The 18,625-nt window shown below is 53.3% G+C and overlaps 1 protein-coding gene across 5 annotated transcripts in view; it reads right to left on the reverse strand.

Annotated features, from left to right (window-relative positions):
• UCKL1 (uridine-cytidine kinase 1 like 1) overlaps positions 1 to 18,625 on the reverse strand; it is a 41,050-nt gene that overhangs the window by 12,877 nt on the left and 9,548 nt on the right. For 2 of the 5 annotated variants that reach the window (XM_048819959.2, XM_075118675.1), the window contains exons 2-8: positions 11,452 to 11,645; positions 9,490 to 9,596; positions 8,040 to 8,210; positions 6,749 to 6,820; positions 3,214 to 3,403; positions 2,562 to 2,623; positions 451 to 467 (exon numbers count right to left, since the gene is read on the reverse strand). In XM_048819959.2, the coding sequence (XP_048675916.1) occupies positions 451 to 467; positions 2,562 to 2,623; positions 3,214 to 3,403; positions 6,749 to 6,820; positions 8,040 to 8,210; positions 9,490 to 9,596; positions 11,452 to 11,645 (813 nt within the window). Of the gene's footprint in view, positions 1 to 450; positions 468 to 2,561; positions 2,624 to 3,213; positions 3,404 to 6,748; positions 6,821 to 8,039; positions 8,211 to 9,489; positions 9,597 to 11,451; positions 11,646 to 15,245; positions 15,547 to 18,625 lie in introns of those variants that run through there. The other 3 variants (XM_075118673.1, XM_075118674.1, XM_075118676.1) reach the window with 2 other exon arrangements.

The raw sequence follows: 18,625 nt of genomic DNA on the forward strand, positions 1-18,625 counted from the left end.
AAGGCCTCGGTTTTCCTATGCTTTTCCAGCAGCCGCTGCTCAGAAGAAGAATTCTCCAAACCACTTTTCACATTAGTTGAAGAAAAAAAAATTCTGGTAAAAAATACCAAACTCTTTCCCATTCTGCAAGTCATCAGCCTTGTGAATGTCTCTGATTCACCGAAGAACAAGTTAGGCCTGGATCCAACGTCAATGGGAGTTGGATTGGGTACGCAGTCAGGTCAGATGTTGGCCATATAAACTGCAGGTACCTTCACTTTCTATATATGCCCAGTGCTTAAAATATTGCCCTCCTGGCTGTACCTGAGCACAAAGGGTGAGATGAGCTCTACGGGTCTGAGCTCCAGGAGGAAGTTACTGGATTCTGATAGAGACAGTGCAGCCCAAAGAGTGCCTGGCATTGGAAATGCCTCAGGTCACGCAGACAGGACAGAGTCATGAGGGTCTTACCTGACACTGAGTTCACGCTGCAGCAGTAACACAAAGACACAACGCAACCGGCATTAAGCATTGTCAAGCCCACGGGCGTTTAGAGACAAAAAAAAAAAAAAAAAAAAAAAAAAAGGGAAAAATAGGAATATTTTCCTGCGTTCACAGTTAGTCTTTCTCCCTCTGCCCCCCAATAAACCCCTCCCACGCCTCAAAACTTAGCATCCACAGGTTCTCCCAAACCAGCAGTCTGGGAAGGACCCACATTTCTCACCTGCTGTGAGATTTAGCTGAAAGAAAGTTTTGCTCTAATTTGCTTTTCCTGAGGCCTGTTCCTGGAAGCAGTAGCTATCTCATCTCCATGGAAACCGGCCAGGTCTCGGACCCCAGCTATGAGTCAGTTCAGAGACTGCAAAACCAGTTTCCATCTTGCTTTAGATACCAGTTATTCTTCTGATATGACATCAGCGTTTCATACTTATACAAGAAAACAGCTCCTATGGCCGGGTAGCAAGATGAAACTTGGCTTTCACAATCTCTAGACCTGCCCTTATTTCAACACTACAAACAGGGCTGTTTGCAGGAAAATACAGGGACCCCTTTTTAACTAGGAGAGGAGACATTTTTGGAGGGGCACACTCTAGGCAAGTGCTAACGTATAGGAGCAATGTCTCCTATATGGACTTGCTGGCCTGTGTGGTATTGCATGCAGTCTCATGCCTGCAATACCAGGCAGCCAGATGGCTGTAGCCTAGTGGGAGCTTAGAAAGGCCAACTGGAGTGGAGAATTTTACTTCCTAGTGCATCTGACTTGTGTGCGCATTCGCCCTTCTGGAACTCTGCCCTGAGCAGAAGGGGAGCGTAGCTATCTTGAAAAGCAAACAGATTCCAATGGCAAAATCAAAGTGCAAAGAGACCCCTCCCCCTGCCCCCAGCATATTCCCGAGTTAACATACAAAAGCTATATAGACCTGAGTGCTGTGGCCCTGAGATCACCAGTCTGCCCTTAATCTTCCCAGGGAAACTAGGAACTGCAGCCCACAGCGTATGGTACACAACCTCATCCGCTGATCTGACACCCCCCGCGAGTGCTCAGACGTAACCCACCCTCCAGAGCAGTTACAGTCCAGTTACGGGATTCAAGATTTGTGAAAACTAGAGATGGCTGAGGAAGTAGCAATCTGGATCCACCTTCGAGCCGGTTCAGACTAGTATTCAGGTGTGAGGCTGAATTGTGGTATTTGGGTTGGCTGCTGCTGAAAGGTCTCCGTTCCCAGGGGGCAGACCTCAGCCATTTTCGCAAGGCTTCAACCAATGTGGGGGAGCGCGTCTGAACCGGATTTGAAAAACTGGCCTGTTCTGAGAGTTGTTCAGAGCCAGAAACCCAATGGCTGTGCGTGCTTGGAGGGCAGAAACTGGTTGAAGAGAAGGGGCCAGAGCAATGCACTGGAGGGAGAAGTCAGGGCCCGGTTTGTGCTTAACTTCCTGGGGCTGCTGAGTTTCCTAGGCCTGCAGTTAGGAATACTGTACCGGGGATGAGGCAAGTACAGTGGATTATGCTTACCAGCAAACTCTCAGTTCCCAGCAAGAAGTTGCTATTATCGAAGAGCTCCCAGTAAGGTATAGGCAGCTTCCCGGGTCTGCAGGCACGGAAGGAAGCACTGGGATGTGCCAAGCCTGGGCCCAGGGCCAGGGCAGGGTGCAGCCCAGAGAACGCAGGGAGAGGTGCCATGCAGCTCTGCAGGCCCCCAGCACCCTTGTGCAAAGCGCCAGCATCCAGGCTGCAGCCCTCTGCCTTCAGCTTGTCGCATGCCACTGTACAGAGGCAGGCCCAGCAGCAGCGGGTACATGGATGCACAGCTCCCAGCCAGTGCGGTGGCGGAGGGAAGAGGGAAGACTTGCCTGGTTGAGAAGAGGGAGGCTGGAGAGGAGTTTACTTAGGAGGTCAGGAATCTTGTATCATCGCCCCGCTGCTCTCACATGCAAATCCCAAGCCAAATGATACCCCGCTAGGTGCTGGATGGTGTCACTAGCCACGCCACTGCCCCCGGCTCTCCCCAGGCGGTTAGCACCCGTATTGCCACCTCCCTGAGGCAAGGCTTTGAACTGGAGCTTCACAGCGCAGCCCTTACCTCTTCCAGCTGGCTGTGGACATGCTGGACGATCAGGTCAATGGCCACGGTGTTCCCGCTACCTTCAGTGCGCCAAGAACAAGAGAGAGACAGGGTGAGTTCCAGGGACTCGGCGTCAAGTCAGCACCATCCTCTCTGCTGCCTGCGATTCTGAAACATGGGAACGCTGGGTCTCTGCCTTCCCAGACCCAAACCATAACCCACAAAACGGTCACTCTGCTCCCTGCTGGTTAATCTAGTGGCAGGCCCAGGCAGTCACCCGGGGTGAACTGAGGCAGACCCACCGACGTAACCAAAAACCACTCCCCACACGGCAGCACCGTTAGCTCCTTGGCAAGGGTTTGGCACAGCCAGCCAGCTCACCCTGGTGCCAACACGTGCCCACAGAGAGTTGCCAGGCCAATTAATTTTGATTGGGAGCCATCAAGAGCAGGGGCTGTAGGGTCATTCAATGCCCTAGTTGTCTGCCGCAGTTGGCATTGATGCCAGCAGGAGGGCAGAAGGGAATAGCCAGAGGCCAGAGCAGAGGGAGGAGGTGCGAGAGCTGGCGTTCGGACTGCTCTGCTAAGAGAGAACGAGGCATGGGATTTCGCAGTGAGCCAACGTAATGAACGAGGAAAGAGGCCGGCCGGAAGCGAGCTGTGCCGGGTACCTCGGGGCACCACGATGTCGGCCAGCCGCATGGTGGGCTGGATGTACTGGTCGAAGGCAGGCTTGACAAACTTGTTGTACTGCTTGATGACCCCCTCGATGTCCCGACCGCGCTCGCCGATGTCCCTGTGCAGGCGGCGCACCAGCCGGATGTCCGAGTCCGTGTCGACAAATATCTTCATGTCGAGCAGCTGAAAGGAGGCAGAACACGCACACAGCCCAGGTGGAGCGTCACTCATGCCGGACCCCTCCCGCTGCGCTGCCTTGAGGGCGTGCTCTCACTGCGCCAGCTAGCAGGGAGGGGAAACCGCGGGTGGAGCCCTGCCCGGTCAAGCCAGGGAGAGGAAGGGGAGCTCTCCCTCTGCGGTTAGCCGTTCCCCGATCCCCCTGTTGCTGTCACAGAGCTGAGGGCCTGGTTCAAGCCCCTTGAAGGGAGCTGGAAAATCACCCATTGGGAAGTCACCAGGGTCCAAGCAGCCTTGGAAATCACAGCAGGGGAACTAAGATATGTCAGGGCAGCGCTTGGAGTTCTGCTGCACAAGCCTGCATCATCGTGACAGAGAAACAGCCCCCCAACTCCAGCCTCACCCGGCAGAAGGGAATTCATCACAATCTCCTCTTCTAGTGTGCGTTTCCCCTACAGCTCAACGGGACCATCGGCGGGAGATTGTAATTTACCTGGTAGCGAGGGTCTGCCGCTGAAAAGGGGCCCATACAGCCAGAGCCAGTAATGGGTACAGGCACGAGAAGTTTGGTTCAAAGATCCATCAGTGGGGGAGGGAAATTTTATGCCTATTGTCACCCTTCTTTTGACACCAGGGTCAGCACTCTGCTGAGCAACAGCAGATATCAGGGCCTTGCAGCTCAGCTTCCCACTGGTATCAAAGATGTGGTGTCTGAGTATATGTGTAACTTATACATATAGACCAGTCCTGGAACAGAGGTGGTCAGCCAGCATGCAGGGAGCAACTCTGCCTCAAAAGCTGATCTCAAACTGCTGCTTACACAACTCCCTCTCCAAGGACCACTTCCTCGATGCAGAACCGGGCAGAACAAAAAAAACACCACCACCGTGTACGTCTTCCCAAGACTAAGCATTTGCGTGCACACTAAGAAAAATATCGTGGAAGACTATGTGTAACAGTGTCACCTAGTGACACTTGCCCAACTAACATTAAATATATTTAGGCTTGGCAGAATTTGATTTTTTTGGTATAATTTCCCCGGGTACTATTGATGTTTATTTTTAAGCTTTATTTTTATCCATTCAAATTTTCACAGTTGCAGGAATGTATGGAGGGGTCAGACTAATTATTTAATGACAGCAGATGTTGAGATTCAAAAAGTTAAAAGTTTTATAACTATTAAACATGAACTGTCAACATCACATGTCAAACATCCAAGGTAAAAATCCTTAAATCAAACTCTTATAAGTTCTCAGGAAGCATTTTTCTTACTTTATCTAGCTGTAAATTTCAATGATCATTGCTGGGAATATTTATTTTGTGTGTGTGTGGTGAAATCGACGTTTACTGAAAAAAATCTTATTCTTCCAAGCCTAAATCTATCCCTAACCTAATGGAATGAACGGGTGACAGCCTCTACATTGCAAAATCTGAATATAGCCCTCCTTCCAATGCACCTTCAGAGACACCCATGAAGCCACTAGAAATCCAGGTCAACTGAGACACTGTAGTTCCCGAGCTGGGAGCCCAGTCAGGATGGGCCAACTTTTCATTCTCCAGGCAAAGGTCCAGTCCATAGTCTGCCTGTGGAACTCATTGCCACAAGAGGTCAGAGAGTCCAATATAGCAGCTGATTCTCTTTTTAAAGGGCTGGATAAACTTGTGCCCAACATCAGGATCAGTAAGGTGGGGGAAGGGATAATCCAAGCTAAACTTCAGGCACGCACTGCTCATCATGGGTCAGGAGGGAATTCTATCTATCCAGGTTCTTATTGGATCCTATCAGCATAGCCTCTGAGTGCCCTCCCCGTCTCCTCTGTACACAGCATTGCATGACTCGCTAGGGCTCCTTCATGTCCTGCAAAGAGTCAGGGAACGGCCATTTCCAGAGACAGGACATCAGGCTTTATGGGCCTTAGGTCTGATCTGTTGCATCTGAGCCAACGCAGCCTTAATCAGCCACTTCCTGTATCTCAGCAAGTGCAATTCACACATCTATTCTCATGCCCGCGAGATCCATTCTGTTCTAAAACTCACTTGTACTAGTAGATCCCACTCTTTTGCCAGGGCGCTATTTCCTAAGCTCAACTTTAAAAGGATGCGGAGGAGATTCGAGTGGCTAGTGACAATGGCAGAGACCTATTAGGATGTGCCAGAATGCAACTCGTGGGCACTGGCTGGCTAATGCTGGAAGTGGGCCAAACACAGCAGGTCGCCCATGGCGGCTCCAAGTCACAGCGCTGCCTTTAAGTAGGAAAAGCAAGAACAATCTCTCTCCCTCCCCAGGAAATACTCCTCTGGGGCTACATCTACACTTGGAGATAGGGGTGCGATTTCCAGCTCATGCAGACATGTTCCTGCTAGCTCCCATGAGCTAGCATGCTAAAAATAGAAGCGTAACCATGGCAGTGAGTAGTGGCATGGACTAGCCATAAACCTGCCTGACCCCCATGGGTATGTTCTTGGGTAGGCTAACTACCCCACAGGCCATTCTCTGATGCCTGTTCTACCCCAGCTATGCTGTCTGTAACATGCTAGCTTGATGAGAGCTAGGGCGGCTTTGTGAGCTGGGAATCACATCCCTCGCTCCAAGTGAGATTCATGCAGCTGACCACTGGATGTCATTATTGCTCCAGACGAGCAGATCACGAAAGTGCATTGAACAATAAAGCAAAGCTTCTAGATGAAAGCAGGCAGACACATTCGGGTTTGTACACAGCTTGGCCTCTCATGTTACATTTTTCAAGTATTGCGTTAGGGCTCATAAAAAAAAAGGAACTTGCAGCCCTGGCAAGGATCAGATAAGCTTGCAGTTGCTGGACCAGCTCATCCTAGCAAACGGAGTGCAATGTGTAGAGATTACAGAGACTAGGAGAATAGAATTGTGCCAGATTTAGTGGTGTTTTTGTGCAGTGGACAATTGCCACCAGGAATTAGATTGTAACCACTAGACTCATTACACCTGGTACCAAATCACCAGCCTCCACATCTCTACAGATGGGTTAGAGCATTAGCCTGTGTTTCTCCCAACGTCCTTCCACTTGGCTTTGTAACTGTTAGCAGCTGAAGCCCATTGAGATCCTACAGTAAACTCCTACAGCAATCAGGAATACATCTGCTGAAAGCATCCATCTCCCTGGCCCTAGACATCAGAGACCATTAGGGGGAAGATTCCATCTTTCCTTCCTCTCCCCGCATGCACGTGGATGGAGAGCAGGAGGTGGGGAGGCGTACAGCAAGGAAAGCTCCCCGACAGCTCCTACTTTCCCAGCCAGGATGCAAGACGAAGCCGTGAGACCCTCTTGGCTTTGTCTCTGCAGCCCATCATCCTTCTAAAGGACCCTTTCTCACCTCCAGGAGCTCCTTGTCCGCAAAAGCCATGATGCCTTCAAAGATAATCACATTGGCGCCGTACAGTGTTTTCTGGGAGGAAACAGAAGGACATTGGTCAAACCCAATGCAGTTAGTAAGAGAACGAGAGGAGAAAAATACTCCACCAGAGGGAGAGATGATAAAGGAGCATGAAGTTCAGCACAACAGGAAGGGTTTGAATGCCCTGGGAATCCGGGGTCAATTAAGGCCCCATTGCTGGGCCCCAACGAGTGGGTGCTGGAAAAGTGCTGCTGGGACACTGGACATGACAAGGGCACCCCCCTTACAGTAGAAATGGCGATGGAAAAGACCAACCTATGAATGATACCAGAGGGTCCAGCCCCTTAAGAGACACCATCCCCAGAGAGAGGATGCGTCAGATAAAGGGAGCACCACCTGGTCTCCCACATGTTTCCAGGCAAGAGACGAGGCTGCTGTGTTTCTTTTAAATTGATCTTCAAGCCAAAGAAGGAAGGAAAGTGCTCAGCCTGACTGGGGATTGAACAAGCCCATTACGGAAGAGGCCTCTTCTATACTGCTTATGAATACCAGTCTCAAGACGGGTGCTTCCCCTAAAGAGACTGTCTTTTCATTTCTCCTTCCCCGCGCTGGGAAATCTCACCCACTCAGAGCCTTTCCATGTAAAATCTCTGCCCCCCTCCCTCAAGACTGTATGCTGCAGATACCATCCCCTCTGCAAGGAGGTCTGAATCGAATTCCCTTCAGACCTTCTCTGTGCTATTCCTCACATCGACGGCCGGGGTCAGTGTTGCATAATCTACAGCTCTCCCTACTGTAACCAACCGAGAGACAAGTGCTCACACACACCTGCTCCTGTCCCTGGGCAGCTGGGACCAGAGACCTGCTCTGTCGGCTTCAAAACCATGGGCTTCTACCACTTGAGTTAATGGGGAACTCCCTTTGCTGCCAGTAGCAGTAGATCCTTTATCTTTTGTTGTCAGCCACTAGATGACAGCATTGCTCCCTCCCTTATACACACCAAGCCAGCCCATTCGTGGAGAGCACACTGCCACTCCTGGGTTCCTACCAAGCCAGGCACCAGAAACAGACACCATACGTCCCACACGGCAACGTGACCACTAGGCTGGGATCTTGGGTTTTCAATCTATGGTGTTTGAAAGGGATGGGACTTTTAGTCTGAAGATGCAGGTGCATTATCCCTCTTCCCATCTCAGAATAGCCCCCCCACCCCCAGCACACGAATCACCCCTCACCCCCAGGCCCCATCAGTCCCTTTGTGTCCTCGTACCCATTCCTTCTTCCGGCTATGGGTGGTGAAGTCGTAGATGGGGATCGTTACGCTCTTGCCCTGCTTGAGTTTCTTCAGGGTGGAGATGATCAAGTCAAAGTCGAAGGCGTCGGGGTGGTCAAAGTTGAAGTCGTTGCTGGCCGCCTGCTCCTGCTGCTGTTTGGTGAGCACCTACCCGAGACAGGAGAGGGAGCTGCAGGGTTCATTGTACGCCGTCAAAACAGAGAGCGCCGCAGCCTGGGAAGCCTCAGCCAGGAGCCACGTGGGCTGCGCTACGGACAGTGCCGTGCGTGTGTGGACGCACATCCCTGACACATGAGAGAGCAGGACGAAGGCCAAACTGTGAAGAATTGCCCTAGAGCCAGGGATTCCCTGGGTCTCCTACCCTGACAGTCAGAAGCAGCTTGGCTTGCTGGCCCGTACCGCGGGGTGTGGGCTGCAGCTGACGAGACCCTAGCCCTTTTATTTCTAGGGAAGAGGGACAATGGCCCCGTGGTTAGGGTTTCATCCCAGGGCTGGCCCTTTCTGAGAGTCTGGATGCACGGGGCTTGGGCAAATGGGGGAGGGGGCAGCTCCCCAGACATTGACCCCTCCCCCTGCGGCTGGGAGCAATGGGGGCAGGAATGAGGGAGTGCAGAGCTTCCTGCAACTCGGGGGAGGTTCCCGGAGGTGGGTCTGACCTGGCCCTGGGAGTGGCCCATGCAGGGGAAGAGGAAGTCCTTTTCCCTCTCCAGCCCAGCCAGGACTAGCAGCTGGAGGCCCGTGTATAGCAGGGGCCCCCAGCTCCAGGCCCAGCACTCGGGGGTTAAAAGGGCCTTGGGGCAGGCTGTGTGTGTGACCACAGCGCCCCCCTGACCACGGCACCCACCTATAAGGCTGGCCCTGTGGCTCTCAAGAGATGTGGGTTCAAATCCTTGCTCTGCCACAGCCCTTCCTAACGGAGGACAGAGGCACAGATAGACTGAGTGCCTTCCTCACCCATCAGCCAAGGTCAAGTTTCTCTGTGCCTCAGTTTCCCACGTGTAAAACAGGGATGACAGCAATTCCTTACCTCACAGGGCTTTATGCATCTTTAATGCATTAAAGACAGAGAGACGCTTGGGTCCTACAGCAGTGGGGGTTCAATCGAAACAACGCTTTTCATTAACGTTAGAGAGCTTGTGTCATTCAGCTAACACAGCTCAGTCCCGACCACGTTAGTCCAGCCTGGTCCCCTGGTAACCGAGACAGAGGCCTAATGCAGGCGGGATTTGTGCAAGACAGAACCATGTCACTGGCGCATCGCTCCTGATGCAGCCAGGCCACAGACACACACTCGAAAGAGCCGCCTGCCTCCCCCTGACCTGTTCTACTGAGTGTGCCGGCATGCCCCATTCAGCAGGATGGGGAGGACTCTGGAGGGGACAAACACCTGAGCCGGCTGTGGGCTAAGGAGCTGGCGGCGGCTCACCTTGTAGAAAGAGTCCATGGAGAGCAGGACCACCCAGGGGACATCTAAAGCTTCGATGATCATTCTGGCCACGGTGGTCTTTCCAGAAGCACTGCCCCCTCCCAAGCCTGATGGGGGGGAGAGACAGAGAGAGACGAATGAAGCAAACGTACCAGCAGCCCGACCTTCCAAGCTCAGTTAACGCTGGCAGATCTCGCTGGGCTGCACTTGACAAACGAATGATTCCGTCATTACAAGTAACTGGGGATGGCGAAGGCCCTTCAGCCTAGAATCACTGGGTTAGGAGGAGAGCCAGCATTCGAACCAGCCCGGAGAGAGTCCTGGTATCGGTCACACACGGCAGTAAAAAATAAACTCCTCCCACAAGCACGAGGTGCAAACAGGGGGACATTGCTGAGAGAGAGAGCGAGCCCCACCCCTCCTCTGCCCTGGCTATTTGGAGCATCAGCTCATGAGGGCATTGCTCGTTATGTGTACACACAGCAGCCAAAGGCATGAGACCCTTATCTCAGTGGGATCTTTGGGCACCACCGTAATACAAACAGATACGTCCAATGCACCAATGTCTGTCTCTCCGCAACAGACTGGGGGGGGGGTCCCCCAAGTTCTAGGGTGCGTACGCAGGGGGTCACTCTGTGACCATGGTGACTGGTAGGACTGCAGATCCGCCCCACTCCCCTGCAATCCTGTATTTATAGATTCCAAAGCCAGAAGGGACCATGGGGATCATCTAGTCCAGGGGCGGGCAAACTTTTTGGCCTGAGGGCCGCGACGGGTTTCTGAAATTGTATGGAGGGCCGGTTAGGGGAGGCTGAGCCTCTGCAAACAGCTAGGCATGGTCCAGCCCCCACCCCCATCTGATCCCCCCGATAGCCCCCCGAGGACTCCTGCCCCATCCACCACCACCCCCTGCTCTCGGTCCCCTGACCACCCTGCAACCCCCCGCCCCTAACTGCTCCCCGCCGCCCCATCCAACCCCCCCTCCCTTGACTTACCCCTCCCCCGGGACCCCTGCCCCATCCAACCACCCCTTCTCCCTGACCGCCCCCAGACCCCTCGCCCCTAACTGCTCCCTGCCCCTAACTGCCCCCCACCACCCCATTCAACCCCCTCTCTCCTACCTGACTGCCCCCCCGGAACCCCTGCCCCCATCCAACCACCCCTTCTCCCTGTCCACCCCCCTGCCACCCCATCCAACCCCTCCTCTCCTTCCTGACTGCCCTCCGGGACCCTTGCCCCCATTTAACCCCCATTCCCTGCCCTCTGACCTCCCCGACCCCTATCCACGCCCCTGACAACCCCCCAAACTCCTCTGCCCTCTATCCAAGCCCCCCACCCCCTTACCGCACTGCCTGGAGCACTGATGGCTGGCAGCGTGGCTGCACCAGGACAGGCAGCCAGGGCAGGCTGGGCTCTGCAACCCCGCCGCCCAGAGCATTGCGCCACGTGGTGGCATGGGAGGGGGGACAGCCTCCCGGGCCAGGAGCTCAGGAGCCGGGCAGGATGGTCCCGCGGGCTGGATGTGGCCCGTAGTTTGCTCACCTCTGGTCTAGTCTGACCTCCCGTAGAACACAGGCCAGAGCATAATTCCTAGAGCATTGTAGCTTTCAGCTGCCCACGGAGAAAGACAAGGACCCTAAGGGAGCAGTTGCTAAGACAGACTAATCAGAGCCCGCCCTCAGTTTGAGAAGTGTGGGGGCCCAAGCTTGGGAACCAAGCTGGAGTCTCTGGCATGGTAGCGAAGTGTGCTAGTGAGGCGGGAGCCATCTCAGAGAGATGCACTGTTGCAAAGGACCCTATGCCAAGCTCAAACCAAGATCCTTGCTATGGCGGCTGCGAGGGACGGCAAGACCTGAAGGGACACACGCCACACCAGCCCTCAGCAAAGAGCCTCTGAAGCCACCCTCTGGCCGTTAATGCCTGAGAGGCCTGCACTCGGAAAGCTCCCAGCAAATGCCTTACCGATGACAAAGGCCTCTTTGGACTGCGTCCCGTGCTCGTTGTACCATGGCGGCCGCCCGGCTGTGTAGATCGTCCTTTTGCTCGTCCGCAGCAGGGGCGGCTCGGATTTGCACTGGCTGGTGGTCCTTTTCCGGGGCGGCCTTGCAGCACCCACCGCAGGGTACAGTCTGTCTAAGGATTCCGCTCCGCTGGTGCTAGGAGACGGGAAGAAGAAGAAGAAGAAGAAGAAGAAGAAACCTGGTCATCTGGGGCAACATTCGCAGCGGGGGCCCCCTGATCTGTGAGGGCATCCCCTCGAGAGGCTGAAACTGACGCATTGACTTGAAAAGAGGCCAGAGGGATTAACGATAAACCGTGTTCTCCTGAACTCACTCAGGGGAAGGAACACAGCTGGGTTAATGATGAACCCTCCTCTCCCAGCCACCGTGTGATCTCCGCAGTGGATTCTGCGGCAGTTCTTCGCATTGCCAGTGGGATGGAACAGACCAGAGGAGGGCCCTGCCCAAAGCACTGCATTAACCCACTGCCTACAGGGCGCTCCTGCGTCTGACAGGCTTGGGAAACAGGCTATCTGAAATTGCCCCAAGGAAATTGCCCCAAGTTCTGGCCCTGACTAGTGCCATCAGCAGCAAGCTGCTGTTCGGGGTAAGTGTCTCTAGTGGATAGAGGGACCTGGGGCTCAAGACCCCTGGACTCTCTTCCTGGTTGTGCCAGGCTTCTTGTGTGACCTCAGGCCAGTCGCTCAACCATTACATGCCTCAGTTTGCCCATGTGTAAAAACTTGTCTGCTGGTACCTCACCCAGGGTGCAGAGGGAAGTTTGGTGGTGAAAGCTTCTGAGATCCTCCCCCGTGAAGGGGCTACACAAGCACATAGCATTGGTAAGTGCCATGATGGAGACATTCTCCTCTCGAAAGCTCTCTCAGCAAGCAGTGAATTCTGTGTTATCCATGTGCCAGGGTAAAAACACCTCTGTTCTTTAGCCTGGCCTGGCCTGAAGTAGCCCAGACGTGTTTACACTACTGTGGAGAACACACAAGTGTCTATATTAGGCCACGTACTCCCACTCCTTAACACACACCTCTTCAAGCAATATCTCCTCCTTCCCCTTCCCCCGTTAGCCACTCCCAAAGTGCCCCCCTACCGGCATGCCCTGAACTGCCCTCTTGAATCTCATCTCATTCAGATTTTCTCTCTTCAGGGCAGGGAATGTGTGCCCAGGGTTATAAAGTGCTGCGGATATTCAGTGTTTATGTATTTAATAATGATTATTCTTTGCCTTGCAGTAGAACCTAGAGGTCCCACAAGCATGGTTCAGGACCCCCCAGTGCCAGGCGCTGTACACACATTGAACAAAAAACGGTCCCTGCCCTGAAGAGCTTACAATCCACGTAATACCAACACATGGCAACCCCCCGGTTTAGCAGACACCAGACCCACTCCCCCAAGTGAGAAGGCAGAGGGGTTCATGGGGACAAAGAAAAGATCACCCATATAAAGAGATCAAAAATAGCCAGGCACAGACAGGAGACCCCCCTCCTTCCCTGATAGCAGGGTGGTGCGTGGTGGGTTGTATTTTTAACCCCTCCATCTGCCGAGAAGTGGCGGTCTGGCTGCAGCCGGTGCATTTCCAGCCCTTCTGGCCTCACAGCGGGAGGGGGACACGCAGGCTACTGTAGTACAATCACACGAGCCCCTGGGGAGGGGAGCGCGAGGGGTGGGTGTGTGAGTATGCCCTGTGCTGCGCTGCTAAGTGCCGCCTCCTCCTCTCACCAGCTGCTGCAGCAGGAGGGGGGGAACCAAGTCCTTTCGCACTTGGTAGCCCCGTGGCAGAGGTGCCGAGATAAACTGCAGCCGGCCAGGAGATAAGCTGCAGCCGGCGCTGCCAGGTCGACATGCCAGGGATGGAACAGATTATTTCTATCAGATCCTGCCGACTCTGGCCTCCCTGCTCCTCGCGCTTTCCATTTCCAAGGCTCGGGGGGACCTTTCCTCCCTCTTAAGTACACGTAAGGGGATAACAACAGCACCAGCAGGCGCTGCCTGGGCAGGGAAGCAGGCTTAGCACCGCCTGCCCCCATCTCCTGGGTCCTAGTGGAGAAAGACCAGAGCTGGCGTGGGAATAGTAGAAAGTGAGGGCCACTGGCTCATTCCTGGAGAAAGCTATTACTCTTTCTTCTCCTACCTAGGATCCAAGCTATTCCTGAGACCCCTGACCATACAAAGGGGACAAGGGTCCTCTCAGCCTTCCCCGTACAGACCCCCTTCTGCATAGCAACCTGGGGAGATCAAGGAGGCCACGACACCTGACACTGCTCCCCCACCCTTGGGGGGCCCCATCCTAGAGGCCAGCCGCAGAGCCATCACCCTTGCAAAGCGAATTGGCAAGCGTCACCAACCATTTGTAGATCAAGATTGGGTGTTTTTCTAAAAGATCTGCTCTAACTCAAAGAGGAATTATCCGGGGGACGTTCTATGGCCAGAGTTATCCAGGCGGTCAGACTGGATTGTCACAACTGTCCCTTCTGGCCTAGGCAGGTGGGGAACCAGCAGATAAGAGGGGCACCGAAGGATGGACGCTAGAGCTGCTGTGGCCACCACTTCCTTTGTCTCTTGGAACACCGTTCTTTGCAGGACAAGCCTGCTGTGGAGCTGCTCAGGTCTATTAGCAGGACACAGAAGGAACTGGAGACAAAGAGGTGCTTTGGACATCAAGCGTCTCACCCCCACCCCACTTCCTGACCCCAGCTGAGGCCACAAAAGGCAGGCAGAGGAAATCACCCTGCGCAGGACAGGAAATCTGGGGATCCCCTCTTGCTATGTTCACTGTGCTGGGGTGACCCCCCACTTATTTCCAGGGGCTCCCCCTGCAGCATGATTTCAATACCATCCTATTTCTATGCTGTACTCTCTTTAAGAAGCGAGATGGGGACCAGGGGCTGGGGGCGGTGGAAAAGGTGTGCGTTTGCAGACAAGATGATCTTTAAGTGAGTTCAGAAAGGCAGCGGAGTCATGCAGGCTGAACGGGCTCCTGGAAGGTGGAGCAGCTCCTGGCCCTCTGCGGACTCACTCCAAACCCTTTTGGTCTCTGATCAGTTCTGGCTGTAACCTTTCAAACCCTGCTTGAGAGCCTCAGCAGCAGGCAACCAGCCAAGGGATTAGAGAGATCATCTACCTGGCTCGGCATTTAACAACATGCCAGCATCCATCTCCCAGTGAAACTCTCGCCCGGCTTCAGAGGAGATGAGCATTCAGCATTCACCAATCCCACAGCATGAAGGCACCTGCCGCCCACATGGAGATGTTTCTGATGGTGGTGACAAGTTTTTTCTTTCCTATTGGCTTGACGGCCCTTTTCCCCCCCAACTACCTTTGGGGTTTTCCCCCACCTCGCAAACACCAATTCGCCCCCACCTCTCCCTTTCCCCAACTCCCTGGGGTCTGAATGGAGCAGAAACAGAACCATCTCGCCTTTAACAACTTTTACGTCATCCAGACGGTAACAGCAGGATGGACCCCTGGCAGCACTGACTGTGGCAGTCAGGTTCTGGTGGACATGGCATGGTAGCTGCTGCAGATCCAACACGAAGAGCATGATCCTCTGAGTCCAACACCAAGGGACTGCCTTGGGGTTTTTTATATTTCTTGGTTACCCAGTGGTAAGCTTTTATGGGTTTGTTTGGTTTTTTTAAAGCTTTTTCTCCCAACCTGCTTATAACAATTTTAAATCTGGTCAAAGGTTGGTCTGAAAACCCTCAGCAAAAGCACAAATGAAAGTTTAAATATTAAAAGCACCTGCTGCAGCTACGCAGAATGAACAGTGAAGAGGTGTAAATCTTGCTGTCTTAGCTAGCAGGAGAAAGGGCTGGTGGGTAAGGCAAAGGGCCAGGAATCAAGCAATCCAGGTTCAGTTCCCAGCTCCATCACGGATTCCTTGCATGACCTTGAGTGACTCACGTAGCCTTTCTGGGCTTCAGATAACAGCTGTCCTTCCTTTTCTCTGTTTCCTCTATTTAGGTCACATCTGACCAGAGAATGATGTGGGCAGCCCCTGCTTCTCCTTTACTTCAATGGAGTTGCATCCAGGTGCAGGAATCTGCCCACACAGAAACGTCCAGAACAGAGAATTAAAAACCATGATCACAAACAGGCGAGGCCGACAGGGAAAGTCCACTAGACTGTATCAACTCGAAGGACTCCTCCCCGCCTAGAGAAAGCGCGAAAAGCACAGACAGCCCGCCCGGGTATTCTGTTCTGCTCTTCTTTGGGGGGCCCCGAGACAGCAATTAAACAGTGCCCGCGATTCCCCAAGCGGTGCTGACGCCGGAGAAGGATGCTGGTGCGTAAACAGAGACATTCCAGCTCGATAAAAGCAAAGATGACGAAGGCGCGATTGTTATTTACCAGGGAGGGGAAAATGATCGTTTCATCTACATTCCAAATGCAGCTCTCTGGGTGGGGATGGATATGCTGCTGAAGCGGCGAAGGGAGTTTTACCGATGGAGAACACAGGGATCCTGTCTACCAGAGCCCTTCTCACTCTCAGTATCAGCGATACCATTGTGAGACGAGCGGGCAACTTCAGCTGGGCTCTGGGCAGGTGCAGGGCTCTCTGGGCAGGGTGGGGTTCTAGGTAGTAAGCTTGGCAGGGCAGGGATTGTCTCATCCTCAGTGGCAGTGTTTGTCCCGTGGGGGCCTCCTGCATAGCTCAGTTCTGGGCCCTACCCGTGACCTCACACGCACAGCGTGGGCAAGATCACGCCGTACGGAGGGCACCATTTTGAGCCCCGGCCGGCACTGAGAACAGAGCAGCTGACACCTGGCGGGTCGGATCTGGCTTTCAGGGGGCCCTTCGCTGCCTTGGGACCCCGCAGTTGGCGCAGATGCCTAATGCTACAACTGCTCCTACTCTTTCAAACCATTAGGAGCCCAGCACAGTGAATCCCCTGTCCTCCCTGGGCCAGCAGCATCAGTCTGGGTGTGAGAGGATGCTCAGGGCTGAAGCAGGGGGCTGGAGTGCTCCCCCCAGAGCACCCGCAGCCCCCTGGCCCAAGTTTTAGTTAGCGGTATACAATAAAAGTCATGGACAGGTCATGGGGCTGTGAATATTTTTTTACTGCCTGTGACCTGTCCATGACTTTTACTAAAAATACCCGTGACTAAAACGCAGCCTTACTTATACCTCAATCTCGCCTACTTAGATTGTAAGGGGTTTGCAGAAGGGACAGTCTTGCCATGTGTGTACGGCATTCAAACAGAATAATAATTCATTGTCTTGCAGTGGCGCCTAGCAACACTAGTAATAGAACAGGAGCCCATTGTGCTAGGTGCTGTACAAACACAGAACAAACAATGGTTCCCTGCCTCAGAGAGCAAATAATCTAAGTGGGGCCCTGATATTGGCTGGCTGTAACATGAAACAGCAACAAGCCTGGGCATTTAGCACACACAATCCTGCCCCTTAGGCAAGGGGGCTACAGTCATTTCTGGGTTAATGACCCAAGGCCATATGGAAAGGTATTTGTAAAAAGAAAATTTGTATTTTGTATTAGGAAGAAGAAATTGGGCCTTGAGGTTTCTGGAGAGATTTGAAATAATTTGATTCAGAACGATCACTTATGACATCTACACTGCTTGGCTTACGTGCTGGAAGTTGGAATTACAACAGGAGGCCATACTAAAGGACTGCCCGGTCCGGGAGTTGCGGGGGAGCACTTTAGCATTGCTCCACGTGCTTTGTGGGGTGTGGTGGGTCCTCAGAAAGCATTTCAAAGCCTATGGGGCACTATAGCATCGCTCAGTTCTACAGACATCTACCGTTGTCTGGGTACCACACCTGGCCCAACAGGGTCCTGCTCCGCAACCGGGGCCCCAAGGAACCATCACAACGCCACCAGTAAATAACGACTAATGCAAGGTAATCCTCCCCAGAACTGCTCACCGAATTGTAGATCCTGAAACAGGCACAAAGTGAAGCCCATTGGCTCAGCAATGACTAGGAAAGCCCAGCGTTAATGCCACCTACACAACACGAAGGGGATTGGTCTTGGTTGTAGTTTTCTCCCCACGGTGACGTGCCCACGGTTCTACGGGTAACGTTTCTAAAAGTAACTAAGTGACCTCGCAGCCGAAGTCTTGTCGAAAACCAGCAGGACTCAGGCTTCGACATAACATTTCAAAAGAACCTGGGGGTGGAATCCTGGTTCCACCCATGGTCAATGGGACTTTTGCCGGTGGCTTCAACAAAGCCAGAACTTCAGTCTATATCTGAAGCATAATGGTCTGGAGAACGGAAGAGACCAGGAACGATCCTTTTACTGTTTCCCCTCTTGGTCTTCAGCTTAGACCTCAAAGAAGGGCTCTGATACATCGGAGATACCCCACCCCCTTCAGTGGCTCCCCAACTTGGGCCTTCTCATTGCTATTCCCAAAGGAGGGGAGTGGAGACACACCAGGGACAAGTAACCCCTCCTCCTTCTCGGCTGCTCCCTAACGTACAGCCTGGTGGGACACGTCCCCTCTGTGGGAGCTTGTTTCCAATAAAGTCAATCCAGGAAGCCACAGGGGAACGACACATCCCACCATGGTATGTTGTCTTGGGTGGGACAGGGAGATGGAATTTCCAGTTAAAAACAAAGCGTCACATCAGCCCAAAAACGCTACAAGAGTTTAATAGGAGGAAGGCTTGGCCCTCCCAAATGTATTTGGGTAACGCATAGTGTGGCCTAGTAACTCGTGCACTGGACTGGGACTCAGGAGACCTGTGTTCTGTTCCTGCCGGGAGACCTTGGACAAGTCACTTCCTCTCTCCATGCCTCATGCTCCCTATCTGTAAAATGGGGAGAATGATCCTAACCCCCCCCCCCCCCCCCCCCCAACAAACGCTTTGAGATCTGTGATGAGAAGAGCCAGGTATGAAGAGTGTGAAATTATTATTCGCTGCTGGATAGACAGAGAAGTTTCCTCTCCTTCCTTGCTGCCCTTTGCCCCATCCCCTCCTACTCAGAGACACGGGGATTCTGGATAAACCAGGGAAGTATTATTTCAGCTTTTAACACTAAACCTGACCAGATGAAGGATAGAGACATGCTCTGGCTACACAGCCCTGGATGCTCATCACAACACTCCCAACCTCACAAAATTCTCTCCTGTCTCTGCAGATTCCTCCTGATTCT

Source organism: Caretta caretta, chromosome 13 (assembly GCF_965140235.1).
Source record: "Caretta caretta isolate rCarCar2 chromosome 13, rCarCar1.hap1, whole genome shotgun sequence".
In the NCBI taxonomy this organism is placed as follows: Eukaryota; Metazoa; Chordata; order Testudines; family Cheloniidae; genus Caretta; species Caretta caretta.